Source organism: Limanda limanda, chromosome 1 (genome assembly GCF_963576545.1).
Source record: "Limanda limanda chromosome 1, fLimLim1.1, whole genome shotgun sequence".
In the NCBI taxonomy this organism is placed as follows: Eukaryota; Metazoa; Chordata; class Actinopteri; order Pleuronectiformes; family Pleuronectidae; genus Limanda; species Limanda limanda.
This window is the reverse complement of record NC_083636.1, coordinates 39,244,841-39,270,279: the sequence shown is the minus strand read 5'-3', so window position 1 is coordinate 39,270,279 and position 25,439 is coordinate 39,244,841. Positions and strand designations below refer to the sequence as shown.

The 25,439-nt window shown below is 40.8% G+C and overlaps 1 protein-coding gene across 1 annotated transcript in view; it reads right to left on the bottom strand.

The window, feature by feature from the left end:
• Window positions 1-3,424: 3,424 nt before the first annotated feature.
• The window catches only part of arhgef39 (Rho guanine nucleotide exchange factor (GEF) 39), a 50,599-nt gene continuing 28,584 nt past the window's right edge, over window positions 3,425-25,439 (bottom strand). Inside the window, exons 7-12 of the mRNA XM_061075663.1 lie at window positions 22,716-22,844; window positions 13,949-14,178; window positions 9,777-9,865; window positions 5,517-5,658; window positions 4,615-4,712; window positions 3,425-3,952 (exon numbers count right to left, since the gene is read on the bottom strand). Coding sequence (XP_060931646.1) covers window positions 3,916-3,952; window positions 4,615-4,712; window positions 5,517-5,658; window positions 9,777-9,865; window positions 13,949-14,178; window positions 22,716-22,844 — 725 coding nt within the window. The 3' untranslated portion in view covers window positions 3,425-3,915. The remainder of the gene's footprint in view (window positions 3,953-4,614; window positions 4,713-5,516; window positions 5,659-9,776; window positions 9,866-13,948; window positions 14,179-22,715; window positions 22,845-25,439) is intronic.

Genomic DNA, 25,439 nt, shown 5'->3' with positions numbered 1-25,439 from the left:
GAAGTGAAGTTTATCCAAAACGAAAGTGGAAAAGAACATAAAACTTTTTATTTCAGACTCACACTGAGGTTTGGGTCCCGCCGATACACACACTCGACCAATCATGAATGGATTTGGTAAATGGATTTGTATTTATATAGCGCTTTTCTAGTCTGATGATGACCACTCAAAACGCTTTACAGTACAGTTTCACATTCACCCATTCACACACACATTCATACAGTGCATCTACTTTCAGCACTTTGTTATTCTATGGGAGGCCATTCAGGGTTCAGCATCTTCGGCATGCAGATGGTTCAGACTGGGGATCGAACCGCCGACCTTCAGGTTGGAGGACGACCACTCTACCCCTCAGCCACAGCCGCCCATGAGTCAGTCTTAGCTGTCAATCATGATGTTCCACCCCATTTTTATAGCATCAAAGTAATTAAATCCAAACACTAGAAGATATATTATTGTGAATAGAACAACTGTAAATGGGACAAAGTATCTTTGATAAATGTATTTGATGTGTATTTTTATAGTTTGGTCAATGTCCCATCTACTAAGATGGAGGTTTATTAATGCAGGATCCGAACAGTTAGAGATAAAAGATTGTATTCATAATGTTTATTTCTTCAATAGAAATCTGCTGAATTTAAATGTTAACCTCATTATTCTAAAGCTTTATTTAGTTCTCCTTTTACTTTTCACTCATTTTATTTCCGCTGTCGACTTTTCCACATGTGTAAAAATATTTCATTATTTTCTGATCTTTATCTTTGGTTTGTTTTTTACTTTCATAGAAAATGTTTTCATTGTTCACATTCAGTCAGCCACAAGGGGTGGATGGAGATGCTGGGCTTCACTTTTATTTTTCACTTTAGATACAGTCTATGATACTCTGACATCATCATTTTGGGACATAATACACTTTTTTGCAGTGCATTTTCTGTTACAGATCCTCGCAGCCTCCTCAGCACCATTGACTTCCATTATCCTTGGTAGTTACTGGGTGTAGCTCCATGTGTGGCTTCAGGATTTACTTAGCTTTTAGGAATCCTCAGTAACTCATTATAAATCATATATATCTCATTTTAAATAGTAAATTTCTGGTTTCACTTATCAGCTACAAAAATTACCATGATGATTACCTTTAATGTTGCAATAAATGGTTAGAAGCTCCTGAACTAAAACTGTCGTGGACGTGGACAAATAAATACATAGCTGTTTTTATATTTCCTTGTGCCACCCTCGGGACAAACCGTGTTTAATGCTTTTAGCAAAGTTAAACTATACACTGTGAAATTACATATTTTCCAATATATTAAAAGTTTATCATTATGTCAATTGTCCCTGGTGTCCAATGGGGACGCTGTTGAGCTTTATCAGGATGCACTAAAGCAGTTTATAAGATGTCTTTGCCTCCACCCTGTGTTCATAAAGCGGTAGTGCAGTTTGGAAAGAAGCAGTGATGGAGGTGTGAGGACTGAAGTGACCACCGACCATCATCTGTCTTCTAAAATAGAAACCTAATCACTTCCTGTTCCCTGCAGTCCACATATAGAAGCGCTGAATATTTAAAATATCCTCATTAGCGTGACACTGGCCTGAGCCACCGCTCAGTTAAAGATAGATTTATATCAAACATCTTCAGATTTGTGAATTCACCCTCGAAACATATTTCTACTGTCATGTGGTTTAGGATTTTTTTGCACTATTTTTGCACTTTGGACTGATAAGTGATGGCTCAGCCGTTTACTGTGTGAGGATGAATGACACTAAAAGTAAACTTGCAACTTGATGTAATGTGACTTTTTATTCTTACTTTATTGCTCTTTATTCTAATGACCCTTCACTTCCATTTCCAACAATCTTTTGTTGCCCTGAGTGAACAGGAGGGACAAAACAGTTTCAGTGTTCATATGAGCTCCTCACTGTTATTTTAAAAGCATGAAACCCTTTAACACACTGGCCTCTGGTCCTTATCTGAGTAAACATGACGAGAAGTGTGTGGAATTCTTTGGATTTCTCTAATTTGACTTTTTAATTGACTTTTTGTTTATTTAAGTGTAAACTGCTGCTCTGTGTATCCATCTAGTGGAAAATCATCAAAGAGAAGAAAAACACAAACACACAGCGACTGCTTTAAGAGTTTTATTGCAAAGTTGCCATTAATTCCATTTCCCTCTATGATTTGCAAGCAGCTTTACACAGAATCTTTAAAAAACACAAAGAATAATATAATAAAAATAACCTGTAAAATACCCACACAACTTTTAAATACAAAAAACAGAGTTAGTAAAATCTATAATATAGAAAAGAAGAATATATTTGTTGATTGGCTGATTAAGGATATAATGGTGATAATGTAAAAATAAAAAAGGTATTTAGATAATCAGCAGAGTGAACATTTGCCTTAATGCCCAGATTTTCCTGCCTGGTTGTTCACATTTCACTGAAACCTCCATAAACCCAAGATGTAATTTCTAAAATACAGTGCACGTGATGAAATGCACTTATTTAACATCACGTCACCACTGTATGTCTCCCATGTGAAAGCTATGAATACCAGCTGTGTATTTGGCAACAAAACAATCAATCAAATCATACATTCTATAAAAATGTCCAAGCAGTGATATGACGTCAGGACAGGTTCTGTGGCTGGGATCAATAATGTGATAATTCATATATTCACATTCAGTTGGATTAAATGATGGCATGCAGAAGATGACAAAAATAAATACCTAGTCATAATAATTGTTTGTAACTAAATAAATAAAACATTCTGAAACAAATAATCACATTATTAAATATGGTAAAATGCATCAATGAACCAATAAATTGCTAAATAAAAAAACTGCACATTCTTAATTTTTATGAAGTGTTATTTCATTGTTACATTGGAATTTAGTTTAATTATAGACATGGTTATTTAAAAATTAACTAATTATAGGCGTTTATTTCTAAACAGCATTTTTCTTTGGAGGGTGTGTGTGCGTTCATGTCTTTCTATGGTTCTGAGGACAAATTTTGGTTTAAAACCATCATTGGGCAAACATTCTGGTGTGATAAGGTCACTTTGGCATCATGAGGACATTTTCTTATGATGAGAACATCTTGGCTGAACCTTTTGAAGGGCTACAATTAAATATTAGAGGAAGAATTAGGTTTAATTTAGGATGTGGATCAGTTTTAGTCCTTAGCGTTTAGAAGTGATGGTTAAGATGAGAGTGAGGGTGTCCTCACAGCTATAGAAAGATGAATAAGTAGGAGTGTGTTTTTGTCTTTAGAAAAAGGGGCATTGGGAAAGAAACTATTTTACTAAGATAAACTTCAATGTTAAAATGTTTTTGTGTTGGTTTATCATTACAATTTTTGGTTTATAGATTTGATATTTTACTCTATTAATATGATTAATCATTTCATAATGTTTATGGTCATTTTTGTATTTCCATACATAATCACTACTTACATGTTGTAACACTTTGGATTACAGAGAAAAGTGAGCGCAGGAGAAGATCAAAGCCACGCTGGTTATTCTTTTCATTTCTTGTGTCTACAGTCGGCCAGTAAATGTAATATAAAATCCAGACTAAAATAAAAAGATGAGTGGAAGATGTACATTTAGGCACAGACTGTGAATAAGGACAGAAGTGGTGAACATTCATCAGATATTTGGTTTTAAAGCAGCACATCGACGATACTTTATATTGCACAGGGTGAGCAGAGGCTGAAGCTGCTGTTAGTAACAAGCCAGACTTCTCCAGACCTCATGTTAGAACAGTGAAGGAATAAAAAGGAAGCTGTGAGCAGCTCAGACAAACAGTAGCATGAGTGTCGTGTTGCAGAGTGGAACACAGACGTCAGTCTGAAACGAAACTCTCAGACTGAACCGTCCTGGATCCACGGAGACGCTGAAGACCAGTCGCTCCATCAGAGGATCACACAGCCAGAGGTGGACGCCTCCACACTGCTGGACAAAAATATCAGGTTTCAAATCATATTCAGTCAGAAACTAATCATATTGTCAGCAGCCTTCACTTTGAAATATGCCTGAGCTCGGTACAGATCTCCTTCAGTCTGATTTGATTTCAACTTACAACCAAGTAAAAAAAATACTTTTTAAATCTCATCTCCCTCACTGAAACATCTGGAATCTTTGAATTTGTAGCTTTTGTAATTTTAAACGTTAACTGTAGAGTGTACAGTGTTGACTGTTTACTGTTCAGGTTATTGATGTCTGATATAACGTCTTTAACTTTCTCTAACAGGACAAAAGGCCGAAAAAGATGTCTAGGATTATTTCAAAATGGTAAAAAAACATAATAGATGAATCTCAAACAAAAGTGAAAAAACTATTTGTACCAAATAATCATTGATATTATGAATAAATCATTATTTGTAGTCCCCTGTTCTTAGACAAGTGGAGGAAAACATCAAAACACAGAGTTAAAACAACCAACAGTTACACAGAGAAACTTCACTTGTTGAGCATATGAAAGTGAAAAACTGTCTTAATACGGTCTGAATACTTCCTGAAACATTTTACACGGTGCAGCTTGAACATTCAAGTGAAGGAACAATGAGCCAAACACATTTTTAAATGGAATTAAGATTATAAAGCTGTCCCACCTCTGCTCTGGAGCATCAGACTGCTTCATCCTCTTGGGGGCGCTGCCCTCCCACTCAACTGGAGGCTTCTGAGCGTATTCCCTGTCCTCACTGGTCTCCTGTAGAGAGGTGGTGATGGCAAATTACACAGAGTCAAGATTAACGCTTTTGAAAAAACTGGTTTGAAAACTTCCTTCTTGCAGTTAAAAAAGTTGAATGACTAAATAAGCAACCACTAAGTTTAAAGTTTGAAAATAAATATCCTCAGGAAATTCACAGCATTCATGACTGTAGGTAAAGGTAGAGGCTCCATGAAATGACAAATTACATGTTTCTTGTTTTCTTTATCACAGTATTACCTGTAAAAATGTGCAATTATTTCATGACTCTGCGACACTCAGGGGCAATTTTTTGGTGTCCAATGACAATTCTTGAATTTTTTACTTTCTCCCCAGAATCCATGACAAAAAAAAGTCTCCCAGTTAGCGAAAAATCAGAAGATGAAATTGTTGGTGAGAAATCCTCGACAACAAACATCATCAATCCAAAATCCATCCTTTCCTCCATAGTTTTGTGTTTTTACCAGACACACCACACAACTGTCATCCCATAATCCTTCACTTCACTCAATATTATTATTCTATCCCATGAACAGTCAAGACTTCATCAGGGTTACACGATTATTATCACTATTACTATCATTACATCTATGAATATCACTCTTAATGGTTATTATTTTTATTAAAACCAGTCTGACAGATTTAATATGATTTTATGAATGTGTACAGTACAGTATTCCACCAAATAGGACGACTAAATTCAACCTGTGTCTGCTGTATTTGGTTTTATGCACCTGGATTAGGAGTCTCAACTGCATCTGTGGTAGTGTGAAGGTACCGTAACACTGTGTGTGTGTTGCTCACCATGTTTCTCTTCCTGACAGGGTGGCTGCTGCTGCTGCTGCTGCTGCTCGGTGTGTTGTGGCTGTCAGCGGCGGCCTGAAGGGCTCTCTGGCGCGGCGGCTCAGCTCTTTGATAGACCACGGTCTCTTTAGACTGCAGTTTCCTGTAGAGGCAACACACGCTCAGTTAGCAGCTGATCTGGTTCATACGGCTAAATGACATCAAGAAACCCTCACTGCAAAGAGCTTATAATGTTTCTGTTCAATCTCTGTGTGGTGGTGCTTTATGCCTCGTTTGTGCTTGCGTCCCTCCTTTCTCTTAGAGGCTGCTTCCAATGTTCAGTCCACACAAAAGACATGCCCACTGGTAGAAATGGGGGACATCCAAAGGGGAAAGGTGACTCACCTGTATGGGTTTACAATGTAACAAGTGTCCCCTGGTGGACAGACGTAGTAGTGGACTCAATGTTTCTACTGAATTGTTCTGGACAAATTAAGGACAAATAAAGAAAAATTGGCCATAATGCAGTGAAATAGGAAATATGCAGTGGCAAAAAATGTCATTTTTGTCTCTTTGATGTTTTTCTCTGATGTTCCTGTACATCGCCCTGAATCAACCTGTGTATTTAGATTTAACATACACAGATAAAAATAACCTACACCAAGTTAGAGTAGAGTGTGTATTGTTACATTAACGTGTGATTTGAACCCTATTCTTCAAATTGACACCACCTCCACTGTATATCATACTGGAAACTAAGTCGCGCATTGTGAGCTTGATAACAATCAATGATTTCAGTCCTGGTGCGACGTCACCTTTTAGTTATTCCTGGTAACAATGAATCATAAATAAACAGATGAAATAAGTCTTCTCTGTCTACAAACCCCTCAGTTCAGCAAAGAGTTAATAAATGATAATAAGGAAATCGTGACCTGCTACACGATTATGAATTTATCTTTTCGAGGTCGGCCTGAAGACCCTCTCCACCTTGTGAAGATGAGAAGTAAGTCAGAGTTAAACTGTCTTTAGCCTTCATTACATCCCTGGTGGTCAGGCCTCATCCTGCCCCACCATTCACTTAGTGTCACTGAGCATTGATCTACACACTAATTAAGTCCCCTGGCTAGAAGATGTGTGTGTCTGTGTGTGGATACGAGGTATTAGTGCGATTTTTGTTGAACAAAAGGTAACAAAGAAAAGAAATTCAATAAGGAGCTAAAGGGAAGAATGTGTGTGTGTAAAGTAGATGTTTCGACTTAAGAAATAACAAAACCTTGCCCACCAGTCTAATATGACCCAACCACACAAAAATAATAAATGTTTGATAATCACTGAGAGCAACATCCAATAGATTCAGAGATGTCAGTCCAGAGAGTGTGTGTAGTCTTAGTTAAATCAATAATTCAGCTGCGTGTAGACACACACACTCACACCCCTCCGCCCTGCACTTCTCCCCAGTGGTGTGAGTGCTGCTGATCCCTGGTCCTCTCAGCCTGTCCCCTCCTCGGTCCTCCATCACGGCTAATTACACTCCCTGGAGTTTAGAGCCATCAGCCTGCAGCCTCGGCCCCCATCTGCTGCTGCGGCGGCGGCGTCTGAGCTCTCTGACAGCCTCCTCGCGCTCTCCCGCTCTGACAGAGTGATAAACTAATAAGCCTGGCTGGGCACACAGAGGTCGTGGTGAGGGGGGGAGACCTGAGCAGAGCTGGACCCTTCCACGTAGCCAGGCTGACTCGGACCGTGCTCGGGGGAGGTGGGGGCCAGGCGGGCAGGGAGTGGAGTTACTGAGGTCTGGCTGATCAATGCTGAGAGACAGACAGGCCTGAGGTCCGGCTTCAGTGTGTGTGGAAGTTTTATTAAGAGTCATTGTGAGAGTGGAAACACTCGGCACTCACAGATATTCATATTTCTGCTAATACCTCATTAGCTACATGCTTCTCATCAGATCATGAGACAACACATCTAAGTTGGACACTTTCCTAAAATGCAAAACAATGAATATACACCATGCACCATACTTGTTTAGAAAATCTAAACTACACATTAACTGAGCTCACAGCAGCTTAAACCCTGTGGACATCTCTGAGCTCAGGTGTGAGCGTACTCAGATCGGACAGCGGTCCAATCACGCCTGGCCACATTCGGAGGTGGTCCGGGTCACGTGTGTCTACATTCTTTTAGCAGTGAGAATACGAATGTGGCCCTGGGAACATTGGTAGACCACCAACTCAACTGACGTCCTCTGTGTTAGCAGACATACACACAGAGGATCATACAAACTGTAGCAAGAGACAACAACAGAAGCGATTTGCTCTGTTTGAACCTCTGTGTTATTAGAAAGAAAAACACAGAAGAAAACATGACCTCCTTGTTTCAGGTAACACAAAATATGAAGCTACAAATTATGAATATTGTAATGAAAATCATTTATAATATGTATTGTTTGTGCCATAATTATTTTGAGGGCATGTAGGCTTTTTTAAATATTCCATATTTTAGGAAATTATTTAATGAAAATAAATCTGTAACGTGTGTTTTTGAAAGAAGAGACACCAAACACTGTCTCTGTGCTGACTTTAATGTATGTGACGCAATAGACATCTCCAATAGATACATTCGATGGAATGGTGCAGACATAACATTGATGGGTTTTAATTCTTAATTCAAAATGAGCCTCACTCTCTGCACAATCCAAACAATACACTATACATGATGTTGCTTTGTGCTGCGTTACATTTAAAGAACCAAAGGATGAAAGGGCTAACTGAAGGAGAAGAGTTTACATTTAGAAATGCATAAGCTGTTCTCAGGTGGGGCTGCGTGGGTTGAGGACCTGTCTGGTGTCTTATGACCATGGATCGGTCTTTGACAGTTACTGAAACCTGGCATTAAACAGAGCCCGGGGCTAAATTATTAAAGACTGTGGTGCTGATAAGCTCTGACGTTATCTGTACCGCTCTCTGTACCGCAGAAATTAAGAAAATAGGTTTCCATGTTTATTATTGCTCAATAGAAGTTATCTTGTAGGTTTTATCTCACCAACTCTTTTTTTTTAATTAAGACATTTGTCTAGGATGTTTTTTCAGTGTTACCAGCACAAAATATAGATCACACTATCTCTCTCTCTGAGCCACATTTAAAAGTGTGGATTGTTTAAGACCAGTTTTCAACTGCCTCTCTAATAGTTCATCAGTCGGTTCCTCAGATATGTTATTTTGTATTATTGTGGCAGCCCTGAGAACACGCATGTAGATCCTTCATGTTTTTATGAGAGGTGTAAAACATTTTGTTAGATCATTATGAAACTGTGGTGGGAGTGGGACCAATGAGACTATGGCGAGGCAGCCTAAGTAATTAGTGTAAAACAGGGTAATGTATGCGAGCAGCCTGGAGCCCAAACACCAGGAGTTAACTCATTTATACAAACATGGCTTGATGTTTAAAAGTAACTGTTAAACTGCTGATCGTTATGTGTGCGTTCACAGATTCAATCGGAAATCGTCAGAAGTGTCGTTCAGAAAGCTTCTCTTTGGGTTTCGCATCATTCAGAGCTGGAGTGGATTTGGTGCAGTGAAAAGTCCTGTGTTTAGTTTTTCACTTAAGATAAATTATGAGCCATTTTTCAGACATGACCTCTGGGTAAAATCCGGAGAATCGGCTGGGGAGTTTCCCCGCAGTTTGCCTTTCACACATGCACAGCACAGCGGGAGGTTCTGAACACAGATGCGTTCACATCGTCAACAAATCCTCCACAGTATTCAGGCGGGAGGTGGAGCAGCCAGGTGCAGCAGACAGAAACAGGAAGTGACCTATTAACTCTGCTGCGTAAATCACGTGATTTTGTTTACAGCACCCCGACACCGCCATCAGCTCTTATCACCGCAAACTCTCCTGACGTCTTTGTCGATGTCTTCTACTTTTGTGACATTGTTTTTGAACAAGGAGTGTCTTTTTGTTTTTTTCATTTTTAAGTCCGTCACATGCTAGAAGCGTCATCGCCCTCCTCCAGAGAAAGTACGGAGGAACTGCGGAATCCAGCGCAAGTCTGAAAGCAGCTATATGGAATGGATCTATTGACTTAAACAGAATTAAGAATTTATGTTTTCATTAGTGTATAACCACTTTTAACTACGGAAGGTAGAGTTTATATTCGCTTAGATTGAGCCAATAAGAACCGATAAGAGTATAGGATCAATAAGGAGTGTGTGTGTGTGTGTGTGTGTGTGTGTGTGTGTGTGTGTGTGTGTGTGTGTGTGTGTGTGTGTGTGTGTGTGTGCATACCTGATTGCTGAGCTCAGGCTTTGGTACCAGTCATTCAGATCCTCCTGGTTGGTGGACATCAGCAGGAGTTTGGCTTTGGGGAAGGTTAACTGGAGGAAGACGAGGTAGAGGTAGAGGAGTTAGGATGATTGTGTGAATGTGTGTTGTGATACACAATGCCAGGAGCAGCACAGCAAACTAAACATGAGAACAGTAAGATTGTAGTGCGAGGAAATGTAACTCAGGACAGTTTCATAATTTGAGGTATTTAAAGAGGCACAGGAACCGTAAACATTGTCTATTTATCTGCTTTGTGTTGTATTTTAGAAGCCTCACCCTCTGTCAGTCGTCACAGGCTGAAACTGCAGTAACACTATAAATACAGTAGAGGGTAGGCCACATTAAGCAAAATTCTTCCCACTCTGTCACCTCATCATCCCAGCAAAACCTACGGCTGCTCCTCGCAGGCATCCATCAGCCCTAAAACTGTGAAATGTGAAGGTGGGAAGACGGAGAGGTAAACAGCGGGGACAGAATCTGATGCAGTCAGGTCACATTTAGTGGGAAACTATAATCGGCTGGACAGAAATGTGTTCTCCGACGTCCTGCCGGCTTGTCAGCGTCCTCTTCCTTTGAGTCAACAGTAATTATCAACTCTCTGGCGCACGTTGTTAAAGCCAGACTGTGATTGTACTTGTCAAACAAGCCAATGGGAGACGTCTGGGCCCAAACAAAAGGGGCTTTTAGAGCAGCGTAATTACACTGGGAAAGCTATTACAGGGGATCAAAATTAGCCCTTCACCACATTTAAATGGCCTCTCCGATTTACCTGTGCCTCCAGCCTCCACGCGGGCGACCGGCGGCGGAGGAGAGCGGGCGGCATAAGGTATTGATCATTTCCATGTGTATTTAGACAGAACTTTAGGCCCGAACAGAGAAGCATATAGCTCATCAAACATAATGATGTTTTAACACAGAGGGAGGGGAGTGTTTCTCATTATGCATTAAATAGATTAAGATTTCAAATGTACCATCATCAAAAGTATTATCTAATTACAGAGTTCAGTGAATGGGGCCCGATTTTGAGTGGCGCATGATATTAGGCACTCGCTACTTGGGGGACGGCAGCTGATTTATGCACAAATGCATTCCACTTCTATTGGAATGCAGTAATTAGGGATTTGTCAGGAAATCTGACCCTCTTAGGTAGAAATTACTTTGTATAATAAGAACGGCAGAGCATGGAGCCTCATCGCTGCACATAATTTAGCTTGATTATTTATACATCAAAGAGAATCTGTCAGGGATGTGGGAAAATATTCAAGTAGCGGGGGAATATTAGCAGGAGGAAGACTGCAGACAGAGAGGGAGAGAGAGAGGGAGAGGAGAAGGAAGGTCGAGGTAGACAAAAGGGAAGAGAAGACAGAAAGAGAGCGAAACGGGCCGAGGCACATGTAAAAGCCAGCTCTCCGCTAACATGCAACCAGAGAGAGAGCAAAAATAACAGGAATTTTAATAAAAGCATTTTTTTCCCCCTAAACTTTGCATATAGATTGCCATGGCATTTACAGCTGTCAAATTTAATTTGGCATTAATTCTTCATGGCCCTGGATGACGAGGGCCCTGGAGTGCTGACAGCCCTTTTCTTTGAGCTTAGGTAGGGGCCCAGGATCAATAATGTGTCCTTATGAGAAATTACATGTAATGCTATTGAGTATGCATCTGGGCCTCGGCGGGATAAGAGGCTAATGAAATGCCATTTCTGCCATTAGATAATGTGCAGCGCGGCCGGCGGAGAGAGCAGCGACAGGCTTGAGGAAGATGTATTTACTGGAGGGGCCGGAAGAGATGGATCTGCAGCCTAATCTGATCCAGCAGCTGAGAGATTCTGTTGCAGCTGGCAGCCATCACTGCACACACACACACACACACGCACACACACACCATCACCCCAAATAATACAGCTCCGACTAATCTCCCCATCAGTATCCTTTTCATTCGTCACTTGAAGGATGCTTCTAATTCCCACTGCCTTTTAAAGATGAAGCCAGGCAGACTGAGCTGATGAGACCATCACACATGCAGGACACGCCGGAGTCTTAAACACTGAACTACTATTACCTGCATCCACCCTCTCATCTGTGTTTTGTGCTGCACATCATCCGAAAATATATAAACTACACATTCGCAAAAACCCTGGACTCCACTGACTCGCTATATCTGAGTCCATAAGCACGGCAAGGTTTTAAAGTTCTTACTGCCGCCTGAACAATTATTAAGTGTCCAGATATTTTTTTATCAATAATTAAATTTTCTGCTAATTATAAGTGCTCAATTTTCTGTCTGGTTTTATTAAGTCGCAAAGTGTGTGAGCCAGCTGTGTGAGCAGACAGAGGAGGAACCCAACCTCTCCGTAGCCGCTGTGCATCACGGGGAGGCACATTAGAAACACAACATAAAGAGCTCTTTGAGCAAGGGCGCATCAGCTGAAATGAATATTGATACCGCGCGGCATTGGCACTAAACACTTGCTGCATAAACGCTTTGGTTACTTGCTCAATGACGCGCGACTCGTTCCCTTTGAATGTTTCACGACAGCAACTACATCATTTAGACACAATTTGTCAGCCAGCAGCTGCACCGAGACCTGGAAGACGGATCAGACTGAGAGGAAAGACGCAGTAAAAGAAAAAAAAAAAAAAAAAAAAAGTTTAACTTTTGGGGCGCCATAGACAAGGGTTTGAAGGGATTAGGGAGAAAGGAGGCGAGGTAACCGCAGGTCTCCTCTGACAAGCGGAACTAAATGACATTTCATTCAGGGAAACTGGAAAAACATTCAGGAAACCTTCGTTTGGCAGATTATACAACAGGAGCCATCAAGGCCATAAGTAAGACAAATCAAAGCAGCATTCATCAAAGGAGGAAATTAAATAATGCCTCTGCTAAGGACTCACTCATGTGTATACTCAAACCAACGAACAGATGTCTCCCCACCTGCTGCCCGACAAACACTTTTCTCTTTTTCCCTTTCAACTTTTCTACAGTTAGTTCCCCAGGACATCACAGAGCCTGTATCAGCCTATGGCTCTCTCTACAGTAGTTCTGTTACACACTAAGATCTTGTTTGTAAATGACCTATAATATAACTGTCACCCAGTGATAGTCAATGACTTCAAAATTTGACTCAACAGCATTATATTACCCTGTGTGCTAAGAAGGGTATTGTTTTGTGTGGACAATGCACTAACTTTTTTGGATTATTACTTGTATTTCGAGCTAAACTCGATTGATCAAAGTATAAGGTCAACAAAAGACATCTCTGCAAATAATAGAAACATGATGATGATGGCTATACAAATAAAATAAAATGTATTTGAAATTGTTTAAACACTGGTTTTAAAAACTGCCTCTTCCAAAATTGAATTGAATCAACGTCAGAGAGCCGTTAAGCACGGATAGTGCTTAGACCACGATCTAATGATGCTGGTGATTGGCTGTGTACCATACCCTCACAAGAACGTGCACTGTGATGAGGATTTTTAAACATTTCAAACAACATGTTTAAGAGCAAAACGTTGCAAGAAGAGCAATCTTATTTACATTTTACAAATCTGCCTCATGTTACCAGGCCTCATATTTCAAAACGTCCTACATCGGAACCCCCCTCATCGAAAAGCACAGACAACTGTGCTGTGAACATATAACATTAAGAAAGCATAACAATTCAACCAATTGATAAATGGTTGTTTACTAAATTTAACAAGACTATAAAATGCGCAGGGACTTAAACTGGGACATCAATGCAACATAAAGAATTAAACCACATTGTGGTAAATCGCTTCATCAATTTTAAATTAGGAAAGTGCTTTGGGGGGGTTGAAAAATGTCGATGAGAATGTTTCTTACAGTATATGTATGGAAAGGAGGAATGTAATCATTCACTTCCTGCTGTTTTCCTTATGTATTATTCTTTTCTCTACTATCATATTTCAGCTTCTGTTCATAAATGAGTCAACACTCCATTATTTTCCCCTTCCTGGTTTGTTAATGTTGTTTCTCAGCCTGCATTCTGCCAGATGAACAACCTTAATAGAATATTCTAAGATATCCCAGACACTCCCTGATTCCTCTTATGTCACATGGGCCACACAGGTACAGTAAGTCCGCTATGGGTCTATGTGGCTGATACTCACGCTGAGCAGGCCTCCTTTGCTCTTGGTGTGTCCAAACACCTTCTCCACAGAGCAGGCCTTCAGGGGGAACATGTGCTGGCCGGTGAACTTGTCTCCATTGGTGGGATCCAGGGGACTGCAGCGTTTGGCCTGCAGCAGCATGTCGGAGAACAGGAAGAACATCTTGGGCTTAGCCTCCTTGCCTTTCGGAGGAACCATTTTCAGCCAGCCCTCCCGGATGTACCACCTCCCTGCGAGAGGAGGGAAGAACAGACAGAAGCATGACTGATCACTTTCGTCGGCAGCTAAGACCATTTTTGAGTTTCATGGAAGCTGAGGGTTTTACCGGCATACACTTAACTGCATTGGAACAAAATAAGTAAGGACTTCTATAATTTACAAATTACAAAAATGATATCAACAATGTTGCTGATCTACCAAGCCAATTTTGTGGCATATAGTCAACCAGCAATGGCCAAACTCGTCACCAAGTATATATACATTTAATATATACTTAACCACTGCTGCAAAGCTGAAATGTGTAAATACAGTCTATGGTTTTGACACTTGACCAGTTCATACATGACAAAGCTCACTCTGCCCATTACCTATTTTACATCACTGTTTAACCAGGAGTGTGTTACAAATGGCATTGAAACAACATTAAATCAAATGCCATGGTCATAAAATCGGGTTTGGTTAATGCTAAGGTCCAGATCTAAGATGAGATGAAGAGTCCAATAAATATGCAATACTGATAATTGCAGGGAAATGTAAAAAAATCTAGTTCTAGAGTTGGTCTCCAGTGGGTTTAATGGTTAATTGTCTGTATTTATATCTCACTTTTCCAGTCTTATTGACCACTCATTGCTATTTAGAGTACAAGTTACATTCACCAATTCACACACAGATTCGCACAGCCCTTTGTATGCACTGCTTTCTCTTATACACAGTAATCATACACTGTTGGCACAAACCCCTGTTGATTCGGGGGTTTAGTACCTTGCCCAAGGACACATTGGAATGGAGACTAGTGGTGGCAGGGATCGAACCACCGACCTTCAGGTTAGTGGAGGATGCCGAGCAGAGGAGTTAAGCTCCAGATTCCATTAGCTCTCTTTATCTCTGCAGACTCTCTCTTTGTTAGCAAATAAAGATGTGCGAGGACCTTCTGGTTAGATTAGCAGGCCTCTCATTTGAGTGTTTTCCAAAAGACACAGCCGGCAGCTAATTACATCACCGGTAGCTAATGGTCATTGATCCAATTTCCAGCTTTCTCCGAGTCTGTGCATCAGAGTTTGGAGAAATGACTTGAGGACATGACTTGGAAAAAATATAATTTAGCAATCAACATTTGAAGATTTACGCTGCTTAGCTTATTTTAAGGTTTTCACTATACGGCGCTCAAAACTATTTTTGCCAGCAGAAGGGGATAGAGATCCTCAAGTTTAAATTCTTTCTTCATCCAAGACCGAGGGTATGTTGTTGCAGCTGTCCTTTTGTCTGTTTGTTGGTTGACTTTCACCAAACCTGGTGGCCGGATGGGACATGGGCCAAGAAAGAACCCATTCAATTATGGTTCAGATCCAGACAAAGGGATGGATCCAGAGATAGGGGATTTACATTTTCACCCATTTCCTAGGGAGTAATTCATGGTCTTGATAAAATAATAATAATAATGAAAAATAAGGCATATTTCAGCGACTGATATTTACGCATGTGTGCATCTGGTGCAACTGGTCCAATTGTGCCATTCTAGTTACCTTAAGGCATTTGCAGATTTTGAAACCTAAACCAGATATAAATTCAAGAATGATTTCAAAAGGATTCAGATTCACTAAGTGGATTTAATATTGACTTCGGACTTGATGGTTGTGAATCCCCAAACCAATGCAGGTTTATCTCATTGTACAGATTCAGTATAAAAAGGCTAATAACCCTTTGTCTCCCCAGCATCAAATTGACGGGAACAAAAAAATTATAATAATGAGACTAAGCTGTGCTGACTTGGAAAGATAAATGAAGGCTAATCAAAGGGAACAAAAAAGACAAGAGAGAATCTAAGACGGACTCAGTGGGAGGCAGGCATATCAGGGTGTGGCTACAGAGGAGCGCTCTCATCTCTTTCGACTGTGATTGGCAGCGGCGTGATGATAGCTAATAAGCAAAAGGCTGACATTTGGATAGATAAAATGAAAATTGAGCCAGAGTTCCAGGATGTTTTTGTAATTGCCCCAGCCAGTAGCCTGTGATTGCAGCTAGCCTGAGTGGCTGGAGCTGTGCCTCTGGGGCTTAGAGAGGACATTTTCAGCTACAGACAAGTCTACTGAGATTAAGTGGCACTGCCAGGCGGGGGTCAAATTGCTTTTAAAATGCCATGGGTCTCAAACGGGAAAAACAGTTGAGAGACATGCCACGACTCTCTAAGGTGCTCTGTGGAGATTGGAGCAGTGGTTGTAATTGTTCTATTAAATATGATATAAATAAAGCCCTGTTTGAGCCTTATACAACTCTTTAAGGACACATTTACTGAGTGTGTAGTCAGTAACCACTCAAACATGATCAGTTAAAGAAATTAAGATTTTTTAAAGTTGAAAACAACTGTAGGGGAAATGGATGCTGCCCTAATACCCCAACCTAACTGACAGTCCTGGGTCAGTCTTGGGCCATTCACCTAATTCACAATCAAGTAGATTTAAAGAGGTACAAGTACAAGAGAAAAGTACTCCAATGGGATACATGTGTTGCCCTGGGCAGCGACCCATTAAGTATGAAAACACAACTGTCTTATATTCATTACTCCCAGTAAGAGAAAGGTATACCAGGAATGTATTACTGTCTTTTTTTTATGTCTTCAGCCTGCAGCCAGTCAAATATCTTAAGGCTTGCATTTACAGAAACAGTCAAATAAGTCCCCCTTAAACCAGGGGATTTTCAAAAAGCAGATTTAAAGCTAAAACGGCAATTAGGCCAATCGGGCAAATCAATTAAGTAATTTCATCTTTAGAATGCCCAAAAAAATAAATGTTACTGGTTCCAGCTCATATATGGGATAATTTGCTGGCTTTCTTTAGGGGATTATTTTATTGTAAAGCACTATTGATTGGTTCATCTATAAAAGGTCAGACAATAGTGAAACACGACTGTTGTAATTTCCAACAGCCCAAGGAGGTGTGTGTTACGACTGTGTAGCAAGGCTCCAGATTAACTCTTTTTCCACCGGTGCAACTAACTTTTTAAATTAGGTGCACCAGCATATCATTTAAGTGCACTCAAAGTTCCCATATGCATTGGTCATTTCTTAACTAGGGTTGGGTTTGATTCCATTTGATTTATTCCAATATTGAATCAGTTTAGGTTATTTCATTGTACAATACCAATTTTGTCTGAAAATGAAAGAAGTTCTCAGTGAACTCAAGCTGTAAAATGAACAAGGAAACCTCTAACTCAGTGCATTCTTAAAAATATTAAGTATTACAATTTGTTGGACTATATTTTGTCCCAGAAAGTATTGCAATAAATTATATTATTGTCATCATTGTGAAACCATTTTATAACAATGTTACTAGGATTAATATTATAGTGTAAGATCAAGGGGGGAGCTGTTTCAGGGGCACCAAGTTAAAGACCCAGTCTTATGTCCAATAGACACTGTGACTCACAGTTGGAGTATTTTGACAGCTAAGGTAAAGATGATATCACTTATGCTAAATTTAATCTGTATAATATCTCTTTCTTTGATAGAAAGTCAAAACCACTGGCCTGTTGCATTTCTACTAGAAAAGTAAAACTTTCTCAGAAACAATTCTTTAGACCTTTGTTGCCTGGGAAATGCAAACATCTCTCGAACTATACAGCCAAAGCTTGAGAGATACATTTTCTGTTTGGCTACTTTCAAATACGTCTTCACCAAGTTCTGACAATGATGAGTAAAATGGCATCGGAGTAAAATCAGCAGAAGGCCCCTTTAAAGAGTTTATTTATAATCTCACTTCTACCTCTTTCAGAAGGATTCCTGTAAAAAAATCTATGAATGTATTGTTTATTGATTGTGGCTATTTAAATAGCAAAATTTGTTATCTTCATGTATGTTTGATGAATGTTCTGACCCTGATTTCAAATTTACGGTGGCAATAGAAATGTGTTAAATATGATTAAATTATCTCATAAATCAGACTGAGATTGTACGGTTGCACAGGCTTGAAAGGAACATAACAGCAGCATTCTGTGATAACAGTGTGTTATCACTTTTAATTCACACTTGGGCAGTTATGTGTTAAGTGTCTGCTCAAGCATCCGAATGCTGCCAGGGTCCAGTGTGCCGAAACTGACATGTTTCACTAGACATCAAGTCTGCCAGTTACCCAGATGTGTTTGTATCATCTTCTGCTCCCTTCACTATTCAAACGATACCAACGACTCAACTATCCAAACGGTTGCATCTGACCAGGGGATGTGTGCTAGAGGTCGACATCTGTCCTGTATTTCGCAGTTTACGAGGAAAGGTGCTGACATTCATACTCTGAATATAATATCACTTGTCATAATTCCTTACTATCTGTTGAACAATAAATATTATTTATTGATTTATATAAACAATTGATAAAAATGTTTACTTTTCAGAAATGTTGTTGTACACACTTACATGGAAATATTAGGTGTTTATTAATGTAGAATATATAAACTTACAAATACATTTATTAATTAGTTGAAACTAAATTTATTGCCACATTGGAAAGTATGGCTGTGGTGTCAGTTTGGCCGATGCTTTGAGTTCTTCCACACCACATGGATTCAGGAAGGGAATTTGCCACGAGAGGACGACTCCAATCAGCCAAAACAAGGAGCTCGCACCTACCAGGGCGATATCTGTCTCACAAACGTGGTTTGGTATAAATAGTCTGACACGGACCAGAAAACCATACATTGCAAGTTATATTGCAAACCGTTCCCAGCCGAAGACTCAAAAACCACAAAACTTTAGTAAGTAAGTGCAGTGGAGTGCAAGAAACACATAACAAGAGAAAATAAAGTTATGGGGATGGAAGGAGATTAACAGCTGCTGTTGGAAATCAACATCTGTTAAGACATGGACCTGATTTACACAGTAACATTTACATAAAACGTGCTACGTCGTGATGTGCGTCATTAACTGGTTATGAAATTACCTATCCCAGGATATGAGAGTTTGGTGATGTCACATGACCCTACTGGAAAGTTATGATTTTCCACAGCTTTGAGATGGTATCAGATATTCCCTATCAGACCCCCTACCTGGGGGAGTTGAAAGGGGTCAGACGGGGTTGGAGGTGCTCTCGATGAGGAGGAGTCTCTTTGTGGACCAGGTTCCCTTTAGACCCCCTGCCTACATCTGACCAGCCACAGCACTTTGAGGCGGCGGCAGGTTCAAAGAGCAGGTGGTGCCAAGCACTCCTCTCCATGTCCAGGCCTTTCAGCTTCCCTTGTCAAAGAGCACCTCTGCACTACTACAAAGTCTTTTGGGCTGGACCGATCGAGGGGGGGGCGGCTGTGGAAACTGGGGCAGGAAATAAAGGTTGATCTACAAAGGGTCCTGTTCCTCCTGGTGTGTCAAAGGCCAGAGGAATAACAGGAGCAGAGGGCTGCCAGTGTGGCAGAATGAGGACAAGTCAGGTTGGGCATTGTTGAGTTCGGAAAAGTCAGAAGACTTGTTTCCCCTCACTTATATGGACTATAACAGAGGTGTGCTGTAGGTCAGAGGGCTAATGGAAACGTGAATATTGAAGTGACTGATGACACCCAGGTTAACAGGTGGGCACAGGAGGGTAGATGAATAAACTGCGGCTGCAAAAAACATAGTATTTCACCATCAATTATCAAATCTGACTCAGGTGCAACAATTCATCAAAATGTTTTAGATAAACAACTCAACAGTTACAGATCCTCATAACACAACCTGGTTGCAACCAGGTCTTCTAGATCAACTAAATTGGTGAGAAGAACAACTAATAGCCGCCAGATTACATTTTCTATTAGAATTTTAGGGAAATAGTGTCAATATCTGGCAAGTCACAAAAAGTATTTTAAGAGAGCAATGTTCATTCTCTAAGGTTACAGGCGAAATAATTGTGTTAGTAGCTATAATCACATCAGGACTGTGACTGAATTCATCCACGTAGAAGGAAATTGCATAAACATTAAATGGAAGCAAAATGAAGGGTATTATTATCATTATAAGGTCATGTTAGTCAGAAACAAGGGAGAGAAGCTTCAGAGAGGGCAGCACTTACCACCCACAAGGTCTTACTTAAATGACATCTCAATCAAAGCATCACATTCTAAAAGGCGGTTGGAGAAGTCGAACACTTGGTTTAAGTGGGCTGGGATGAAGGATAAGTCAGAGAAATCAAAGAGTATTTCAACTGTAAGTAAGAGGTTTTATGTAGATGAGGAGGCAATTCCAAAAGTACCAAGAGAGGCCGGCTGAAGTTAATGTAGGTGGTACGATGCAGCTCTTAGTGATTACGATAACATTAGGAGCATTTAGATCGATGGAAAAGACGTCGGTAAATAGGGTAAAAAATTGTCGTTGACAGGAGGAAAAAGGAGAAGAGCAATTCTTCCTCACGTGAGAACCTCAACAGACGCGCAAACGCAAATGTCCAAGTGAGAGCCTCCGGCCCCCTCGTAAAAAATCAGCAGAAAGTCTGCAGAATTTGATGTGAGCGCACAGCAGGGGAGGTCTAACCCATCAGGAAACTGGCGCTTTAATATACTGTTGGGGTCTCTCCTAGAGCGACAACTCTCCCATCCACAGAGGCTGAGTCACTGAATGGTTTGATGAGTAGGAACATGATGTGAACCATGCACTACGGCCTTTACAGTCACCAGATCTCTACCCAATAGAACACTTGTGAAAGATGTCGGTCAGATGTTAGACACCCATCTCCGCCACCAGAGTTAAAACACCAAATAAATGAATATCTTTTGGAAGGTGGGTTATTCCCAAACATCGTCATGGCATGTTATATCAAACACTGAGGTTTCATTAGGCCAGCTTTGTTTGGTTATAAAAAAAAAAGTAAAACATGCATAATGATTCTTATATGTTTAGATCTCTGTTTAAAGAGGTATTAAATATATTATATCGCATTAGAGGTGTTGTTGGCAGGTCGGGGGAGCAAGCTAGTTAGCATTGCCTACTGTTAGCATGCTTGTTAGCCCAGGGTGTGGTTTTCACATCCCTCATGAGAGATCTCATCACAACTGGACACAACCCTCAGGAGCCCAACAGAAATAAAAGCCTCCAGCCTGCATGGCCCACCCCCCAAGACGCTCAAAAGTCTGAACCCGTTTTCATTTTGACAAAAGAAAACATTAAATCCTCGCCGGAAGAAGCCAGAACCAGAGAACGGTTGACATTGCTGCAGTGACTTACATTATTACTGGTCCGAATTGCTGTGAATTAATTTTATTTGAACTGACTGTTAAATCATTAAAATGTTTAAGATCGAAAATGCGAAAAAACATCCGTGTAGGAAGAGAATTTTCCAGGGAAATGGAGGAAACATTTCATTATTTCTGCCTCTCCAAGTTTGCTTAGACTCACAATAATGCTTAATTGAATGAGGTAGTCTTAGCCCTCGACACCTGAGACAAGAAAAAGGAAAACGCATACATATAAATGACAAAAGACGAAACACAATTATGTGCAATAGTCAGGGGCATAAAGTGACATACATTTGAGAAAAATCAATGTGAGACACGATGCAGAATGTGAAACATCTTTGTTCTAAATTGAAGGAACAGGCTGGCAGACACAAATATGCAGCCTCCCAGGAAACAGGCCGACTGTCTGCTGTATCAGTGTCCCATTGATTCAGGCTTTGTGTCTCACAATCGCGCCCCCCCCCCCCCCCACCCCCACCGTCTCCGACAGAGCTACTTAGTATGTTTGAGGGGCTCCGACGCCTCTCATCTGTAAAAGGCAGAGCTTTTCTTTTACCCACATTAGAAGTGAGGTTGGTGGGAAGGAAGTAGAATGGGTCTGCATGGGGTTACGGGTTGGGGTGGTGCTGCGGCTGCTCTGAAGTCTGCCTGGTGGGACCGAAGCTTTATTGGCTGGAAAGGAAGCCGGCGGAGTTGCAAGGGGCCTGAGAGCCTGGATGAGAGGAAGCTTTTGAAACTTCCCACATCGGCATTAGAGAGATGAGCAGCTATTCAGCACTCGCTCCCAGCCTACAAACCAACACATCCGTAAACACACACACACACACACAGAAAGGCAGCCTGCATATATCTGAGCAAACACACACTCTCGCTCACTCGCATCCAGCAAACACACTTTGGCTTCCTTTTTATCTGCTGGTCCATTAGATGAGACTGGGCTCTAATTGGTCCTGGGGGAGATTGGCAGGACGAGCAGATCAACGAGGAGGCCGGGCCCTCTGGAGACCAACAACAGGAGAGGGAGTGGCAGGAAGGAGAGGGCCACAGCTCCACAAGTAGAGAGTGAACCGTGACAAACAGGGGGGGGGGAATAAATGAGCGGGAGGGAAGGCAGGATGAGGTGGAAAACCACTGGCAAGAGGGACAGGTAACAGTTAATAGAAAGCCATTGATTAAAAACCATTCAGACTAATGTCTCCATACTTAGCTAGTTCTACTTCAGTTTATCTATACTTCTATACTCACCCCCCTCCCATGTGTCCCATAGGACATAGAGCAATGGATGCAGCGGGGGGGATAGAGGGGTGATGGAGGTGGTTCTTGGACGAGATGAAAGGAATATGTGATCAGAGGCTCTAACCTGCAGCCAGCACCTTTGTACTCCGTCCTTTCAGCAGTTTCTGCACACGGCAAAGCTGCAGGTGGTTCTCATGGCGCCTGGTATTGTTCTGGATGCGCTGGGACACATCGCTCACCGCGGTCACCGCCCCTGCAGCACACATGCACAAACACTTTTACACATACCATACATGTGAGGACAATCACTGATGAATCATATGATACAGATGTGGATCAAAATCACCAAGAATGACTGATTGACAGCAAAAACATTTGTTAAGGTAATTTCACCTGGTATTTAATTTCACAAAAACAAACATTCCTGTATGATCACATGAACTTTAAACAGACTGAACATCAATTCAGGAAATTGACAACATCGCAAGTAATAATCACATTGCAATAATACATTACAGACATGATAAAGAGTATTCATCTGTGCCACCCACTCAGAGGACACAGCCCCAGGTTGTTCACACTGGCCGTGCCCTCAGAGAAAATTTCAGACTTGTCTTCGAAAATATATGGTGATCCTGACCATAAAGGGGCTTGAAGTAGTCAGTGACTTCCACTGGCAGTCATCCGAGATTTCAGAAATGACTGAAATTAAGTCCCTCTACAAATGCTGCTTTCTGAGCCCACCGCCGGTGCTCTTTGGTTACAAATGCCCATAAATGACAAAAAGTAATTCCCTTTCATTAACCGCAAGAGGGAAAGAAGGCCTGGAGCACATATGATGTACAGTATATATAGAAGTACATGGTTGGAGCTATGAAGTGCTGAACCCTCTTCTTAACCTGAGTCACTGAGTCTTAATTTGTTTACAGTAAAAGACTTTATCACAGGTAGTTTTAGGGAAGGGTTCTGTTAGGATGTTATCGCTTCAACTTCTCTTATCAATACTCCGTAATGGGCCGGCACTTTATTGATCAGGGCCAGACACCTTTAATGCATGCTGTTCTCTAACTGTATTTCCTCATTTACTGCCATCCTTCCAATACTGCATTTTTATCAATTATGTAATGATAACAACAAATATGCTATGGTCCTTTTGTCGTTATACACTTAAGCCTATTGCAGGCTAGCAAATGCTGCGCAGAAAAAGGGAAATGTCAGGACTGAGAGGTAAGAACCTTTGTTTTTTCGAGGCCCACTCGGCATCGAGGCCTGATTGTGCTTGATTTCATCAGCAGTGCACTTGCAGAGAACTTAACCGAGCTGCACAAATTGAAATATCCAGACAGCCCTGATTGGGCCTGATGGTCTGCTGTGTGGCTCAGACTGGGCTGGGTCTTGTGTTTGAATGCGTGTGCAGGGGCACCAAAGCATGGTCGTACTCATTAGGGGCTGCTCGTCTCCACCACGGGGGCCCTCGTAGCTTATAATGCATTGCCCTCCTGCAAATCAGCCAAACTGTCAGTCTGTAATAGTATGCAAACAACAGCAGCCCCAAATAAGCTCAGCTCATTTGGTTTAAGTGTTCACTGCAACATCAGACAAAGACAAGTCCCCTTCCCACCTTATCTGCTGTACAACACCCATACTGAGAGTTGAACATATAACGCTGATACTAGCTAAATATTTTTAATCAATAAAGTTGCCGGCAAGCACTAATTGACCACAGGAGGAGCAAACACACTCTAAGCAGCTACAGGCTAAAGCCACACTAACCTGTAGTTTTAAAAAGGATCACTTTTGTTACGAGTGTGTTAGCACCTAAAACAGACACTTTGAAACAGTTCAGGCCCCAGTTCAGGCCCCAGTTTTATGTGTTTAGTACACATGAGTTGCACTTTTGTCAGGACAGCCAGAAACTCAGACTTTTGGAAATTACTACATGGTCAATTTTTTTCCGCTTCCTAATTGGGTCTTATCATTAATGACTCAAAAAAGTGGTGACTGCAAAATGGATAATGAATTACAAGAATTAAAAATTTCACTAACAGTTTTAGTACGTTGTCAGTCTCATAGTTTTGAGCCTTTTCTTCGAAAGTAGAAGATTCCGTTTATCCATACTTTATCTTTAGGCCTCTGCATATAGTAAGAGAAATTACAATATTATGGAGAAACTCAATTTGCCACAACGAGCAACCCTTTTACTGGAAGAAACCTCTAGCAGAACCAGACTCAACCAGTTGGGGTTGAGATGAGAAAATGGCAGAGAGGTGGGTGAAAACTGGAGCCTGATGGCTTGTCTGAATGAGGAATGTTATGGTCTGAAGCATCGTTTTAAAATGAAAACATATTAGTGTGGACACTAATTTTGAGCCAAATAACAACTGATGTTTTACTTGATGTCACTTTGTTTCAATCAAGAAGGATAAAGAAGTCTGTCAAAAAGCTCTGTAATACTATTGAGTTGATGGTGTATCTGTTTCCATCAATTGGATGTTGAAATAAAATATCTCTTGCAACCAATGCTTACAATTAGAGGACAAAAGGTGTTTTTGGATCAGTGGAACTTTTCTGGTCCAACGAAAAGTTGGAAGACCCTGCATGTTTTTCAGAAGTGGTGTTTCTATACCAACCGCCAGCGAGCTTACCACACACAGACAAAGCCCTCGAAGGTGCTGAATGCAGTCATAGTTCTCGAGTTGTGAAAAGATACTGAAGAGATACTAAAAAGTAAACTAAGCCTGCTGTACAATAATATGCAAATGAAGTATTTTGGAGCGTTTGAAGAATAGATTACAGTGAGAAAACAGCATCTTGTTTTGATAAACAACTACATTTTCTTGCATTTCTA